Source organism: Rhagoletis pomonella, unplaced genomic scaffold (assembly GCF_013731165.1).
Source record: "Rhagoletis pomonella isolate Grant_MI unplaced genomic scaffold, Rhpom_1.0 Rhpom_scaffold_00006, whole genome shotgun sequence".
Classification (NCBI taxonomy): domain Eukaryota; kingdom Metazoa; phylum Arthropoda; class Insecta; order Diptera; family Tephritidae; genus Rhagoletis; species Rhagoletis pomonella.
The window spans coordinates 58,635,860-58,651,793 of record NW_023458560.1 but is presented as its reverse complement, the minus strand read 5'-3'; the positions used below and the strand labels follow the sequence as shown (position 1 = coordinate 58,651,793).

General features: G+C 40.3%; 1 protein-coding gene across 1 annotated transcript in view; it reads right to left on the bottom strand.

Moving 5' to 3' along the window:
• The window catches only part of LOC118742001, a 76,627-nt gene that overhangs the window by 19,217 nt on the left and 41,476 nt on the right, over positions 1-15,934 (bottom strand). Inside the window, exons 2-4 of the mRNA XM_036473966.1 lie at positions 1,551-6,209; positions 1,103-1,239; positions 813-897 (exon numbers count right to left, since the gene is read on the bottom strand). Coding sequence (XP_036329859.1) covers positions 813-897; positions 1,103-1,239; positions 1,551-6,209 — 4,881 coding nt within the window. The remainder of the gene's footprint in view (positions 1-812; positions 898-1,102; positions 1,240-1,550; positions 6,210-15,934) is intronic.

Sequence of the window (15,934 nt, the reverse complement as noted above, 5' to 3'; positions counted from 1 at the left end):
ATACATTTTTGGACAATAAAATTTGAACATCATTTTTTGCATTATCCACATTAACAACTATACATTATCTTTCAGTTTTAAATTACCAAAAAATATGGCCACTTTTAATGTCCAAAAATATATGCCCAACTTATTAGTTATCAACTATCTACCAATTAATTATGGCCAGTTTTAATGTCCAAAAATGTATGTCCAACTTAACTTGTAAAACTATTTACTTTCAAATTTAAATTACAAAAAAAATCATGTCCACTTTTTAATGCCCAAAAATATATGCCCTACTTATTAATTAATCCCTATTTACTTTAAGTTTTAAATTACCAACAATTTAGGTATGTCCAGTTTTCAATGTCCCAAATTGTATGCCCAGCATATTAAGTAGCTATGTATTCGCTTTCAGTTTTAAATAATCAAAAAATTATGTCCAGGTTTTAATGTCCAAAAATGTATGTTCAACTTACTAATTAACAAATATTTACTTTCAGTGTTTAAATGACCAAAAAGTGTTTTGAAATAAGAAAAATTTATGTTCGCTTTTTTTATGGCCAAAAACTGATTTCTAATTTCTATGTTACTAAAAAATTATGTCCGATTTCAAAGTGATCGAAATTAAAAGTTAAAGTTAAAGTTTTAAATTGTCAATCAATTAGGACCCGTTTTCCAATTTCGAGTTTATTAAAGCTTTCAGATTAGGGGGTAAATTTAGGATTAAGATGGTCTCGGTGTGTTATTTATGTGCATATGTGCATGTGACTGTTTATTTTTGTTCGATATGTGTGTATGAAAAATGTAGGAGTGTATTATTGGAACACTTACATACTTTACTGCACGATTTCGAAATGTTTCCTGCTCCATATCCCGTATTTTATGTGTCAGCATATGCTGTTTGAGGTTACCCTGCGGAAAATTAAAGAGAAAGAAGAACGGAAAAAATTTTAGTAAATTTTAGTTTTTAGTTTGAGTGGGTAAAATTAAAAGCAAAAAAGGAAATTAAAAAAATCAAATTAAAAAGCCAAGCAAAATAAAATTTTCAATAAAAAATAATGAAATTATGGAATTTCGTCTGTTTATATCTTTTTTTTATTTTTTTTCAAAAACTTACCTTTGTTGTAAAACCGCGATCACAGATTGTACACTTGAATGGTCGCTCCTTAGTGTGACTGCGATAATGAATTTCTAAAGCTGAATGACAGGGGAATGTTTTGAAACAGATGCCGCAGGTGGTGCTCCCTCGCACGCCTACAAAGCGAAATTTTTTCGCAAAAAAAGAAAATTGAAAACGCATTAAAATCTTGAAAGGCCAAGCTACATATATACAAACACACACACACACACACACAGATATGCATGGTAATAAAGCAAAATCCTCATTTAATTAATTGAAAAGATGAAGCTAATTAAACTCAAATTTATAGCCACAAATACCAGTTACGCATGCGCAACTGAGCATAGCTAATAAATAATTTCACTAAAAAAAAAAACGAATGCTAACCACCTAAAAGTGGGTCAATGTATTGCATAGAGCAAGCAATTAAAAACTTGGTACTCACCGGAAAGTGCAAGTGGATTGAACGGTGCCGCCGGCATTACCGACTGCGCAATCGTATTCATTGCCGAGCACATCGTTTGCGCTGTGGCCGGCGGGAAGAGCGGCAGGTTGGGAAACATGCCGAAGGGCGGACGCGCTGCAACCAATGGATTGGGTGGTTGTGGTCCCTGTGGTGGTAGCGAGCCTGCGGGCTGTTGTTGTTGCGCCGCCGCCGCTGCTGCTGCCGCCGCCGCCGCCGCCGCCTGTTGATGCTGCTGCTGTTGTTGCAGATGATGCGCCAAGTGTGGTGGCGGCAACGAAAGCTGATGCGGTGAATGTGCCGACGCATGCGCCGCTTCCTGCTGCTGCTGTTGTTGTTGTTGGCGCATATGTTGTTGATGCGCCGCCTGATGCTGCTCTTGCTTGATTTGGTGTTCGCGCCTTAGCTGTTCGGCATGCAAAGCGACGGCATGCTGCTGCAACTGCTGATGATGGTGCTGGGCTTGAGCTTGCGCATGCGCCGCCGCCGCTGCTACCGCTTGCTGTTGCATTAAATGCTGGTGTTGCTGCTGCAGGTGGTGATGCAGCACCGGCGGCAGGCAGTCAACAGCCGATGGTGGTACCAGCGGTGAGGTGAGCGCAGCTGCGGGACTCAGTTGTGGGTGCGACCTTTGCGTCGGCGCCGATGTGGGGCTTCGTGCTGTGCTGCTATTGGCGCTGCTGTTGCGCACCGGTGGTGTGGGCGATTTGCGACCCCCCACAGCAGCCTGAGGAGCTGCAGACGTCGGCGCTGGCGAACGTGAGCTGTTGCTGCTGTTGTTTTGTTGCATTGGCATGGCGCGTGGCGTTAGATCTAGAGCACCTTGTGATGCTTCGGACATGGAGCGCGCTGGCGAGCTGGTGCGTGTGGAGCAGTGACGCGGCGCGCCCGAACTGGGGCTGGTTGGCGCGGAGTTCACCGAGTTGGCATTGCTGGCAGCCGAACGCGGACGTGGTGTGGTGTTCACGACACCGGTGGCATCGATGCGCAGCTTTTGTTCGAAGAGCAAGCCTTTGAAGTCATCGCTGGATTTCGGTCGATCGCTCACGTCCAAGTCGTGCGCGCTGGACATGTGCTCGGATGAGATATCATCGTCAAAGTCATCGCCGCAGTCGATGTTATCGTCCATGTCGCCCTGCGATGACTCCGAGCCGAGTGTGCCATTGTGTGGGCCCAGGTGGCTCATGGCGGCGCCAGCGCCTGGCATGGCGCCGAAGTGGAAAGCCGCGGCTGCGAAGGGATTCATGAAGGCGCCCGGCATCATTGACGGTGGTGGATCACGTATCTCGGCTGCTTGTATTTGCTCGGGCGTGAGATCAGTCGGCTCGCCGGTATGCAGCCGTATGTGCTGCTGCAAGACCAGCGCATTCGAGTACTTTTTGTGGCAGACGGGACATTGGTGGAAATTGCGCATGGGTGGCCGAATCTTGTGCACCGCCATGTGGGTTTTCAGATTGCCTTTGGTGGTGAAAGCGCGTCCGCAAATGCGGCACTTGAAGGGGCGTTCGCCAGTATGTGTGCGGTAGTGCATCTGCAACGCGCTCTTGCATGACAACACACGATCGCATACGACGCACTGGTTTGGGTCGCTGAGCTTCTTGTTCTTCATCAACTCCTTCAGTTTCAGCGTCTCCGAGGTGTTCGAAACCTCGATGAAGTTCTCCCATGAATTGTCATTGCTGTGGGGGCGTGGTAGCAGCGCCATCTCGTGGTTGATGGGGTTGAAGAATGGCGAGCGTTGTAGGTGCGCGGGTGAGCGTATGGGCGAATGGTGTTCGGGCGACAGATTTTTGGTAAAATTCAGTGGAAAGCGTTCCGCAAAGAAGTCGTCGCGGTGGTGCAAAGATGGCGGCAGCTGACCGGGTGTGGGCAGGTGATCGATGTGGTTATGGGCGCCTGGCGAGGGATGCGGATGCCTAGATATGGGTGGTTGCGCTGGCTGTACAACAGGTGGCAACGCCAATGGCCTGGATGTGGGCGTTGGAGGTGTGAAGGGCGCGCTGGCGCATCTTTGGGATGGTGATAAGGAGGTGCGTGCAGGTGATGTCGAAAGCTGTACAGGTGGTGTGTCTGCGCGTTCCATCTCTACGTCCTGCGAATCCGTATCGATTCGTTCCTCTTTGATTTTTATGTCCAAGGCCGGCGCTGCGTCCTGCGATGTGGCAACATTTGCACTTTCCGACGGCCGTAACGTGGTTGCCTTTTGCGCTTCCGCTCGAACTTCTTTTTTCTCCTCTTCTGTGATTTCAGTCTTGACTGGCAGTTCGGGTGAATTGGATGCCGAGGACTTACGCAAATCAGTTGGCATATCTTGATTATTCTCCTTGGATGCATGCCGAGCCGTTGGCGCTTCCGCGCGTGACTGCCCAGCTGGCGGCATATGCGGAAAGAATGGATTTGGGAAACCCGCGTTGCCCAACGACTTCAGCAATTCCATGGGCGGCCGATACAGACCGGGAAGTCCGGGAAAGGCAGCGCCTGGCGGAAAAGGTAACGGCAGCGATACTGGCGGCATCTGTTGGGGCATTTGTTGTGGCAACGCTGCCGGCGTATGCGTCGGCGAACTATCCGGCGACATTTGATCCAACAACGGTGGGTGGAACTTGTCCAAGTGCTCGGGTATGGGCGTGGCATTCATCGGTACATGCGGGAACTTGTGTGCGTGTCGCTGAAAGTGTACTTTCAGATTACCTTTGGTGGTGAAGCGGCTGCCGCAGACGTTGCACTTGAACGGACGCTCGCCAGTATGCGAACGTATGTGTATTTGTAGCGCCGAATCAGAGCCGAACACCTTGCCGCAGTAGCGGCAGCGATGCTTAAAGAATGGCTCATTTCGGTTCTTGCCATCGCCATTTTTATCACGAAACGCAAACTCATCGGCCATATTGTTCGCGAGTATGCCTTGCGAGGCGGAATCCAGCACCTCTTGCGCGCGCTTCTGCAACATCTCCAGCGAGTTGGGCTCAGGCAGATCATCATGATTGGTAATAATGGTCGACGCCAAATCCGAACCATAGGGCAGCGGCATATTCTCGAGCGCTTTCAGTTTGCTCAGCGCATCCGATGATGTCGGTATTTGTTCGCTCAAACGCGCGCCTTCTGCGCTTGCACGCGTCGCCACCTCTACGCTCATGCGTCTGGTAGCAACGCTGAAGGCGTCCGCATCTTCATCATCCTCGCGCTTGCGCTTGAGTGACTCTGCCGCTACGGAAGAACCGCTAGCCCCGCCTGATGTACTTGACTTTGTCGTGCCGTCGGCGTTTTCATCAAGCAACGGCACGCCGGCGTTGATAAGATGCTGTCGCGCCTTTGCTTCAGCCATGCGCGCCTCTGCCTTCTGACGCAATTCCATTTCGGCAATGCGCTCCTCCTCCTCATACGTATCCTCCTCGCCATCTTCGCGTTCCTCTTCCATTTCCTCACAGTCGCCAGCGTCTGCACCATCGCTCGACCCCTTCGGCTGATTCATGGCCAGCTGTGATTGCAGCTGTTGAATGAGTTGTATTTGAAAGAGTTGTTGTTGTTGCAAATTGAAAAGCGCTTGCTGCAAGAATGCCAATTGTTTCATTGCTGCATCATTATCGCCACCCTGCGCACCATTCGCTATCGTCTTGGCCGCAAATTGCGCGATAGCCATTTGCATATTCTGTATGGCTTCCAAATTGACGGGAGCAGCTCCAAAAGCGGCAGCGGCAGCAGCGGCTTGTGGCAATGCGCTAGCGGCGGCGAGCGCGCTTGAGGTGGGCGTTAGTGGTGCAGAAATGGGCTTTGTTAAGTTGTCATCTGACTCGCTTGCAGCCATTGCATTGCTGCTCACCGAGCCACTGGTCTTTGGTGTCGCTAAATTAGCTGGCGATTCGCTGGTTAGCTGCTTCAACGCCAATCTTTCTGCAGCTGGTTTAACTTGCGCTTCTTCCGCTCCATCTCCATCTGCTGCTTCATTTTCATCCCCATTGTCGTCCTCATCTTCCATCGCTGACGCGCGCCGCTTTTTCGCTGCGCCTACTGCCGCATAAAGCTGCGATTTCGCTTGCTTTTCCATATCCATGTGTGTGGGTGAATCAAATTTGCTGTTGTTTGTAACACAAGCGTTATCGGTCGGATATGTGTTGTATGCTGGTGAACCGGCTGCGCTAATTGCTGACGCTGCGCTGTCGCCACCTGCCATTGTTTTCGCTACCACCGCCGCATCGGCAAGCGATTTCAGCTGTAGTAAGCGCTCCACAGGCGTTGTGCCGCGCGCTTGTTCTAGTCGCGTTGGCGATGCACCGGACATCGAAAGACTATTGGCGCTGCTGTTGCTATTGCTGTTGCTGTTTCTGGTGTTGTTGTGATTGTGATCTTCGTTGAGCGCAACGTCGTGCGCAGCAGCAGCGGCAGCAGCCGTATCGGCTTCTGTTGTTATGCTATTTTCAGCCAAATCGGCTGCGCTTTGTGTGCGATCTTGCGCTTGTGCCGCCGCAACAGACAAATCATTGCCAATTGCGCTGTGCAATGGCGTAGCAAGCACATCCAAAGCTGTCATTGTTATTGCTGTTGTAGCATTTGCTTCAGCAGGGTCTGTTGTGTTGTTACTAGCCACTTCTTGACTAGCAATGGGTGAACAGCAAGCACCATTCTCCTCCTGATCGCTTGTATCATCTGAAGTTGCACGATGACGAGCATAAGAAAGAGAAGAAGCAGAAAGAAGAAAAAATAATGTTTAATATAAAATAGAAAATCTGAAAATCTTGCAACGTAGCGCTTGGCGCGCCACGGAAAAATTGTTAAAGCAGGTGTAAATGAGCATCCCCACGGACATAAAACCTAACAAGCTGGAAAATGAGGTCCCTCAGCGTAGAGCATCGGCAAAGCGGAAAGCGAAAAGCGTGGCGGACACAGAAACCGCACAGGCTTGTAACTCTAACTAACTAATGCCGCACTGCTGCCGATGAGGCGCGACCGCGCGCTTGCTTGCGATCGCTTGACTAACAGCGCTGCTAAGGCGGCAAGTGGCTGGTTGGTTATATCGTTGACTTACTGGCTTTCAGGCTTTCAAGTGCCCACATACAAACAACGATTACTAATAACTTGCTTTCGTGTCCACTTGCTTTTCGCCATTTAATGAAGAGTCGGCAGTAGTGGCAAGAGAGGTAGCAGCAGTACATACATATGTATATATTGGCAGCAGCAAAGACAAAGCGTTTGGTAGAAAAAAGTTTATTTAAAGAATAATCGCATAAACTAAAGTGTAAGAAACAAAGAAGCTTAAAGCTCATGTTTTTATTTGTTTTTTTTTTCTCGTTTTGCGCAGACGCTAACTGCTTGCGATTGCCATATTGACTTGTCATAATCGTGCCATATTTATGTGCTTATACATTCAATAAATTGTTGCTTTTTGTTAGCTGCTGGAGTTGTTGCTATTGTTTATTCTTGTTGTTGTTGTTGTTGTTGTTGGTGATGATTAAACATATGTTACAGTTAACAATGTGCGCTGTGCCTTTAAACGGCGATTCATGCGAATCTCGAACAGGATTTAATGATCATGGGAATGTAAAGGAAATCGATGAACAGCTACAGTGTTTCAGAGGAAGTCAAAATTTTTTAAATTTTTTTTTTTTATTTTTTTTCGATTTTCCTTTTTCATATAGACAACTTTTCCATCCAATTTTAATAAAATTTCGTACATAATTTTTAACAGTCTAAGACATTTTTTGCAAAATTTTTTTTTTTTGTTATTTCTTAAAATATGTAATTTTTACTTCGTATGAAAATACTGGGATTTATTTAAGAATTGAAATTGATTGATCGGTAAAATTTGCTGTTTACATAGCAATGGCTTTGTAGATTGAGTAAAAGATGCAGTACCCATACCAAATAACCGATGATTAACCAACAAATAACCAATCAACAAGAAAGATATTTAAAGGCCATTGGCTTCGTAGGATTAAATAAAAAAATAAAAAACAGATTACTAAATACCCAATATATATGTATATGTGCGCATGTATAACCGACGTGTAACCGGTACATAACCGATAAATACCCGACAGCTAACAGAACAAAAAATGTTAAATATCTGTTTAAATAAAAATCTTCATTATGCGAAATAACTAATATATAACTGGTTACGTGTACATAACCGGCAAGTAACCGGTACATAACCCATAAATAACCGATTGACATAATTTGATATTTAAAGACCATATTGAATACAAAATTTTGAGGGTACTGAATAAACAATGCATAACCTGTACATAACCGATGACTTCCCCGAAGATAACCGATCACTGACACTGAGTAAAGTTAAATAGATATAATTTTTTTTTCGGAACGAGTTTTCGTCATCTCTTTTCAAGCCTAAGCGCTTTTGGTCGAGTCCAACAAAGCACGCCGATAAGTAATCTACGCATAACCGATCGATAAAGTTAAATAAGAGATTTCCCACCGTTTGAACACCAATGCATTACCGATAACAAACCAGTACATAACCGACAAATAACCATCAGATAATAGTTTGCTAAAATTAGGCAAATTTAAATAAAGCTCTTTGCATTATAAATAGAAAATTTCAGCGCATCAAATAACCAAAAAAGTTTCTTTGATTTTTATTAATTTTTGCTTTATTTGCATTTTATTTAACTTTTTTATATTATTTTCTTTTATTTATTAGTTTTTATTATTTAAAAATATAAATATATATGTATTTTTAATTTCAACTTAATTTTTAAAAAACTTATTGCTAAAAGTTGAACAACATAACGCTAAGGCCGCCTCGTTAGCAGATCTTTCAATTAGTCTTTCGAAAAACAGTAAAGAGCTTTCAAAATAGTTGCCAGAATTGACAATACTTAGTCTTGCGAAAGAATCCACTGTACTTGCGCGCCTTAGCTAAAAATGACTATAAAAATAGATGCTTTTTTATTTTTTTATTATTATTTTACCAATACATTATTTTTTTTTTTTTTTAAGCAAGAAACCGCCTAGCAGCTACTCATGTTGCTTGCACCTGAGCCCACAGCCCACAGCCCGTTTGGTGTGACCATTACACCTGTTTGCTAACCTGCTGCTGCTGCCGCTTCTGCTGCTGCTACATACGAGTACTAAGCCATTGTTGCGCTGGCTGGCCACCAGCTGCGTTATGGTGGTACTCGCTGAGGTTTGACTTTTTAGCGGGCTGGGCTGTGGTGTGGTAGCCTTGCAACATGTTTGTCGCGCGCATTTGGCATTCGGCATGCGGCATGCGGCATGCGGTTGCAGTGAGCATTTCATAGCGCATAACAGGCATACAGCGTGATCGCGCCATAATCGCATAAAAATCTTTCACTAATCCAAGCGGCAGCACTAAAAGCAAAGCAAAGTCATACAACAACTAATGCATGCAGCAAGTAATGCAAGTAAAATCGGTGGAAAACTATAGAAGCTAAACAACAACACTAATAATAACAACAACAGGTGCTTAAGTGACATTCAGCAAAGCAAAAGGAGTGTACAACGACTTGTTGTTGTTGTTGTTGTTCTTATTTTGTGCTTTCTTGGCTACACACTGCATTTGTTATTGCATGCTAGTGGTTGTTGTTGTTGTTGTTGTTGTAACTATTGTGTCTCAGTTGCCAGCAGCAAGCATAGTATTGTTTTGTTTTTTTTCTTGTTGTTACTAAGTGTATTTACTTGGAAGTCACTGTATTGACTTGTCACAGCTTTCTGATTAATTCTTCACTGCTTTATTAGCAGTAGAGCAATTAAAAGACGAGAAAAAAGACTTTGTGTTACGATTCTTTAATTGAAATTAGAAATAAATCTGTTTTTCTGTCTGTTAAACTCCGTTTTAATTACTTTCAAATGCTTCACACTTCAAAAATGTAGCCACATCCAGCGAAAGATTAGCGAAAAAGTTGATGTATTTTTTACCGTATTAGGTTACATTTTGTTATGGATAAAATTTGCGTTAACCCAGCAGAAAATTTGTAATTGATTCTTGTGTGTACAAATGAACATTTCTCGACTAGATTAGGGCTATTTCAGGACTATTTCCGGACTGGTTCACGGCAAGTTTAGAGATATTTCGGTCCTAGTTCGGACCGTTTCTGCACCGGTTGAGAACCTTTTCCGAACTAGTTCGGCATAATTTCGGGACAAGTTCGGGCACGTTACGGAACCAGTTCAGGCCTAGTTCCCGATTATGTTTGCACTAGTTTTTGACTATTTCGAGACTATTTACTCTCATTTTGTATCAAGTTTGGGATAGTTTAAGGGTTAATAAGGGCCCTTTTCGGGAACGTTTCAAGACTTGTTCGTGATTACTTCGGGGTAGGTCGAACCTAGTCATGAAATTATCCTAAATTAGTCCAACTATTCCCGAGGTGGATATGAAAAAGTCGTGTGCTGGTCCCAACATAAAGGAATACGATTTTCCAAACCGGTTTTCGCCGTTTTTTTTTGGATATCTATAAGCGTGTTTTTTTTGTTTTTTGTTGAAAGCTTGACTTTTCGAATATTGAATAAACCGACATTTTAATCGAACACACCGGTTTTTTTTATTTCATACAAACTTTAACTCTCAATAAATTTTTCGAGTTTAAGGGAAACTCCTAAATAGTTTTAAATTTATATCCTAGATTATTTGCGTACGAACAGAATATCATATTTGATTTCAATAAATTAATGTTTGGCGCTTAAACGTTTTCTACGTGTTAGGCCGAGCTTCTACATTTCTAAAGAGCTGAGCTTGTTAGTAAATATGCCATCATTAATTTTTATTCTTTTTTTTATAAATTTCAATATTCCGGTTTTGTGTAATTTAACTAGTTTTCATCTTCATCTAGAAATTTTTTTATTACCTATTTAAATCAGCTTGCTGTTTTTGCATACACGTGCATTCGTTTCACTTTACGTTCTCGTTAATAATAACTGATTTTAAATTTTATTGTTTTTTGTTTCTCGTTTTGCTTTATTTATATTTGTAGCGGCAATAAAAATCGCGATGATTTATGGATTTTTTTAAAAGCAAAATAAATTTTGCTCGCATTAAATTAATATTTCCTTTATTGCCGACTGAGAAATATGCTCGATTGGAATTCATGCCATAAACTTTAAATATAATGCAAATATTGACCTTGAAAATATGATAAATTTTCGCATGAAAATAAGCTCAATGACAAAAGTATTTATATAACTGACTTGACAATAATGAGGCATTTTTGACGCATACTCCCCCAAAATGTAGTGCCTTTTCTACCTGGAAGACTCCCTAATGGCTTGCCCACTTTTACAAGAGATCAGTTTGATGTAAAATTATATTTTTGTTTTCTTAATACTTAGTACGTATTTCTTGTCGCCTTGTGTTCCATTGTTTGTTTTCTTTACTTGAAAATTGCAATCCATATTAATGCCTACTTATCTGCCATCAATAATGAGCTATGCAAAGCTTCCATTTGTAATTTCTCCACGACTAAATGTGAGTTGAAAGACCAATTTGCCACGATCACAACGTCTTCATTACCGAAATAAAATTCAATGAAGACTATTTGCCTTAAAAAAAAAACAACGATTAAATATCTACGAACATTTCTAGTGTTCTAATGACAAAATACCACAACTGATTATAATCGGTAAAGCAGCTGCACTATGAAGGTGTAGCTGTAGAAGAACAAGTAAAAAATAATAATAAGACAATTGAGGAACGAAAAACTTGAATCAGAGTTTAGTAGCGATAATCGAGCGTAATATGCTCGTAATAAATAAATTGTCATCGCATTGCCATTGAGAATCACTTTATCAGGGTGAGTGCATCTTGTAATTGGCTTTGGCAATGGTGCAACATGTGTTATTGGTCACAAGATGATTAGCAAAGCAGAGATGAGTTGTGTAGAGAGCCAATAAAGAAAATCACAAATCACAATTAATGGATATTTTACGAAGAAGTGTCCCAGTCGCGCACATTTCGCCGCTCAAGTTACGGCCGTTAAATGACAAGTGGTAATTTTGCGACAGCTTCTTGTTTCGGCTATCTACAGACGGTTATTTGCATTTACGAATTTACTTAATTTGTATTTGCTCGCAAGATAAGATAAGCATTATTTAATATCTGTTGAATGCAACAGCAACAATTCACTTGAAACGAAACTCTCGCTCTCACGTAACAAAGGAAGCGGCTAATTAAATTATAGAAAATATGGTGAATTAAAGCGTTTGAAATGAAATTAAAAAAATAAAAATAAATAAACGCAAAATCCGGTTTAAAAGCTTTTAAGAAGTGTTGCAAATGGGCAGTAAAGCTGAATTCGATTTTATATGCAAAAAATTTACTTCGCAGCTTATTAGTAGTGAGTCCCACGCTCATGGCAGCTAAAAAAAAAAAAAAAATTCTTACAACAAAAAGGTAAAAAACGTAAAGTTCTGCTTAAAAAATTTGCATCACGCACAGCTTAACAGCTAATTTAATTTGCAAAAATTATATGCCTTTAAAATATGTATTTTCCAAAATTTATTAAACAGCGGCGGCAACCACAAAAGCTTTGTTTTTTATTAACTTGAAAGCGCGGCTTTTTGATGCAATGAGCATGTGCGCGTATATTTTTAATTTCATTTTTACAAGCTTTTATTCTTTTCAAATGCATGTGCACAGGCTTGTGTGCCGTTTGTTAAATGAATGTATGGTGACACTTTAACGCGCACAATGTGGAATAAAATTTAAAAGTGAAATTTCTTAAATATTATTATACTCGTAGTACTTTAAACGCAAAGTTATGGCAAATAACATTTAGCCATTTTTGGCTGCTGTTAAATGGGCGCAGAAATTTATTTATTTTTTTTATTTATATGGTAAATGCTTATAAATGTCTGTTTGTATGTATGTAAACGCCATTTAGCGACGGCTTTGAATATTAAGAATAATTTGTGCGGCATTCTTTATTGGAAGTTGTGTATTGGGCTACACGTTTTCTAATAAAAAACGCCTTATTTGATTTTATAAGAATATACATATTTTTAGAAGTTAAGTTCATTTTGATGCCCAGGAGAATGAAAATTTTGTCAGATCTGTCATATTTCCGACAGAATTCAAAGCCATCAGGCTGTGCGCGGAGATAAATCTGAGCGGCAACTATCGCAATGAGAGAGAATTGTCTTCTTCAGTGATGGCCAGGTGTCACTTTCATCTCCGGAAGAAGCCTGATAGCTAAGCTTCATGTTCACAGAGAAACTACACTCATATTTTTGGAGCTCTAGGTCACAAAGAAGTAGAGGAAAATGCGATAGGGGGCAGTCTAGTAAGCCAAGCGGCGGCCACAAACCCACTTGAGCCTGACAATGAGCCCGATCTGGAAATAGGGTCAGCTACAATCACAGATAAGCTCAGAAATTAAAAAAAAAGTTCAGCAAGCAAATAGCACTGGCAGCGTTCAACAGGACTACTGCTTACTTCGGGGATATAGTTCAAAGATAAAACCAACTTCTAATCAGTCTCCCAAAGGATAACTTAAGAATAGCCAAAGGCGATCATACCGGACACAGTAAATTTGATGGGTCACTTGCACAAATAAGGCGTTTGAGAAGCACATTCCTTCTCTACTCGCTTAAGTTCTTCTGACCTTCTTATATATCCAATGCCATGGAAAGGGTAAAACGATCACCGGTGAGTATTATTCTGAATTACTGAACAGAAGAAAAATGCTCTTCTACCGTGGTAATGCAGTCGCAATGGCAAAATTGCATAAATTAAGTTACGTCATTACCCTCTCATCCACGATATTCTTCATATTTATCTGCCTACGACTATTTCCTGTTTCCAAACCTCGAAAAGTTGCTCAGTTTTGGATTGGGTGAAGAGGTCATAACTGAAAAAATTTCTATTTGAGAAAGCCCATTTATGAAATGGCCGATGGTTGTTTCCTGAACGTAGATGGCTGTTTAGATAACATGGAGGCCGACTTCTTCAAGGGGAAATGATGCACTTATCTTAAGAAGTCAAATACCTGGGAGCTATAATTGGTGGCAGGCTCTCATGGAGTCCGCACCTCGATAAATCTTTTAAACAGGTTAAGGTCTTCCTTTTGGACCTAACGGAACTAGTGAGGTGGCACTGGGGCTTCAAAATAAAATGGGGATATTATTTCCAACTCTTCTGAAATGTATGCTGCATTCGTGTGGTGGAAGAAGACAGCAGTAGAGTCCACGCCAGCCAAGCTCAGCAAACTCCAACGACTAGGCTGCGTAGGCATCATCTGGTGCGATGAAAACAACATCAACCGCGGCTCTGGAGGGGCTTCTTTTAACCAAGAAAGAGACTCTACTATTTACAGAAAGACCTAATTCTGGTGACAGTGTGGATAAAAAGAAGATTATCCACCGATCCACTCATTAGGTGTTAAAATAATAGGTAGAACTTGATACGTATCTTCGAACTCTTTTTCCTTAAAAGAATCAATAGACACATTTGGTGTACTTATGGTCCCAGGACACACAGAGGCATTGCGAAATAATGATCAACGAAGTACCAGATATTCATCATAGGAAAGAGGCTGCACTGGGATCCATAGTCAGAGGAATACTTTTCATCGGTCTGCCATGGAGTTCCGTTAGGCAAAATTATTATAACTGGAAGAAGCAGGAAGTTGAAGTTTGCTGTATAAGTTCTTCATTCCGGAAATATTAATAAAGAGAATCAAGGCAATCCCACACCTTGCTAGGCACTAAATAAGTAGAACTATTTTACATCTTATTTCAGTCTACTGCAAACTCTGGCCACTGGGGATTGGATCGTGAGCAATTGGAAAATTTTATGATCTGAATAGATTTTGAGAACAAGAGCGGAACTTCTAAATTAATAAAGTGGAATTAAAAGGCTCAATTTAAGTAAATTTGATGCCGTTGCATTGTAGCTTACAGGTTTTTAAGATTTTGAGAACTAAGTCTCATCTAAGACTCAATAAATTTCTGATATAATTTGCTCCCAAATAACCCGCCTAGAATCAGTCAAAGCTATGTAATTACGCTCTCTGTTTCCGCAATCAAATCAACTAAATATTTAGCTTACAAACCTACTGAACTATTTATATACATTTCGATCACACCTCATTAACCTATCGCATCTTTGTATTAGAAATGTTCTTTGTACAAATATGACGCATATATGTATGTAGTGTTGCCTTTTGAGTGCATAACAATGTGAATATGCAAATTTGAAATGATTGATTATGAAGGTCTAGGCGCAAGGTATGCATTATACAAGTACCTATATATGCATATAAATATGTAGCAGTACATCACAATTTTACATATTTATGTAAGTGCATACCTACGTGTAAGTAAGTATATACATAAACAACAAAACATTTATGAATAAATCGTGCAGCAGACAATCATTTTTTAATAGCATTCGCGCGCTATGATTTTTCAAATCAAAACAATAATACGAGTGCTAGTATTTAGCATGCAACGAACGGCCTCCGTAGGACTTTGCGGTATATTTTTTTTTTTTCAAATATTTATAATTATAATTAATACAATTTCTGCTTGGGTTAGGTGATGTATATACATATGTATACACATGTATTTTCTGTGCAAATGTAAATATGTACGTAACTTATGCGAGCAGGAATATCTATGAAAGTATGCTCAACAAAAATGCAATTAGTTCACTTTTTAAAATATTTCAAATGCAAATGCAATTTTTAGCGGTTTGTTGCTAGTGAGCATTAAATTAACTAGTGGAATGCATGTGCATATGTATGCTTGCATGTAGTTTACACTAATCATCCCCGTAAGATATCGGGTTAGACTCACAGGGGGCAATTCTGGCAACTGTCTTACAACTCACCACAGTCTTTTTAAAGGAGAATTTAAAGAACTGCTAGCGAGAAGGTCTTAGCGTTATTTTGTTTGTCTTTTAGCAAAAAGTTTTGAAAAATTTGAATTAAATAAAAAAAATTAATTTACATTAAAAAAATAACAACGATAAACTAAAAGAAAATTAAATTAGGAAAAGAAAAGAAAAAAAAAATGATTGGAAAAATTAAAAATAAAGAAGTATAGTTTCTAAAAATTCAATTGAATGCGAAGAAAATAAAAAATTAACAAGTTTCTAAAAATTAGATTAAATAAAAAAAAAAAAAATTTTAGTTTTAAGACAAATAATCAAAAATTTAAAAGAAAATTTGAATTAAAAAGCAAAAAATAAATAAACAAGAGAGCAAGTACATAAAATAAATTTCTAAAAGTTTTGTAAAATTAAAAAAAAATCTTTTTAATACAATAAAATCTAAAGGTTGAATAAAACATTATTTAAAAAAAAGAAATAAAACAAGTTTCTATAACTTCAACGATTTTAAAAAAGATATTTTTAAAACAATAAAGTCTAAAGAAAATTGTATTAAAAAAAATCTAAA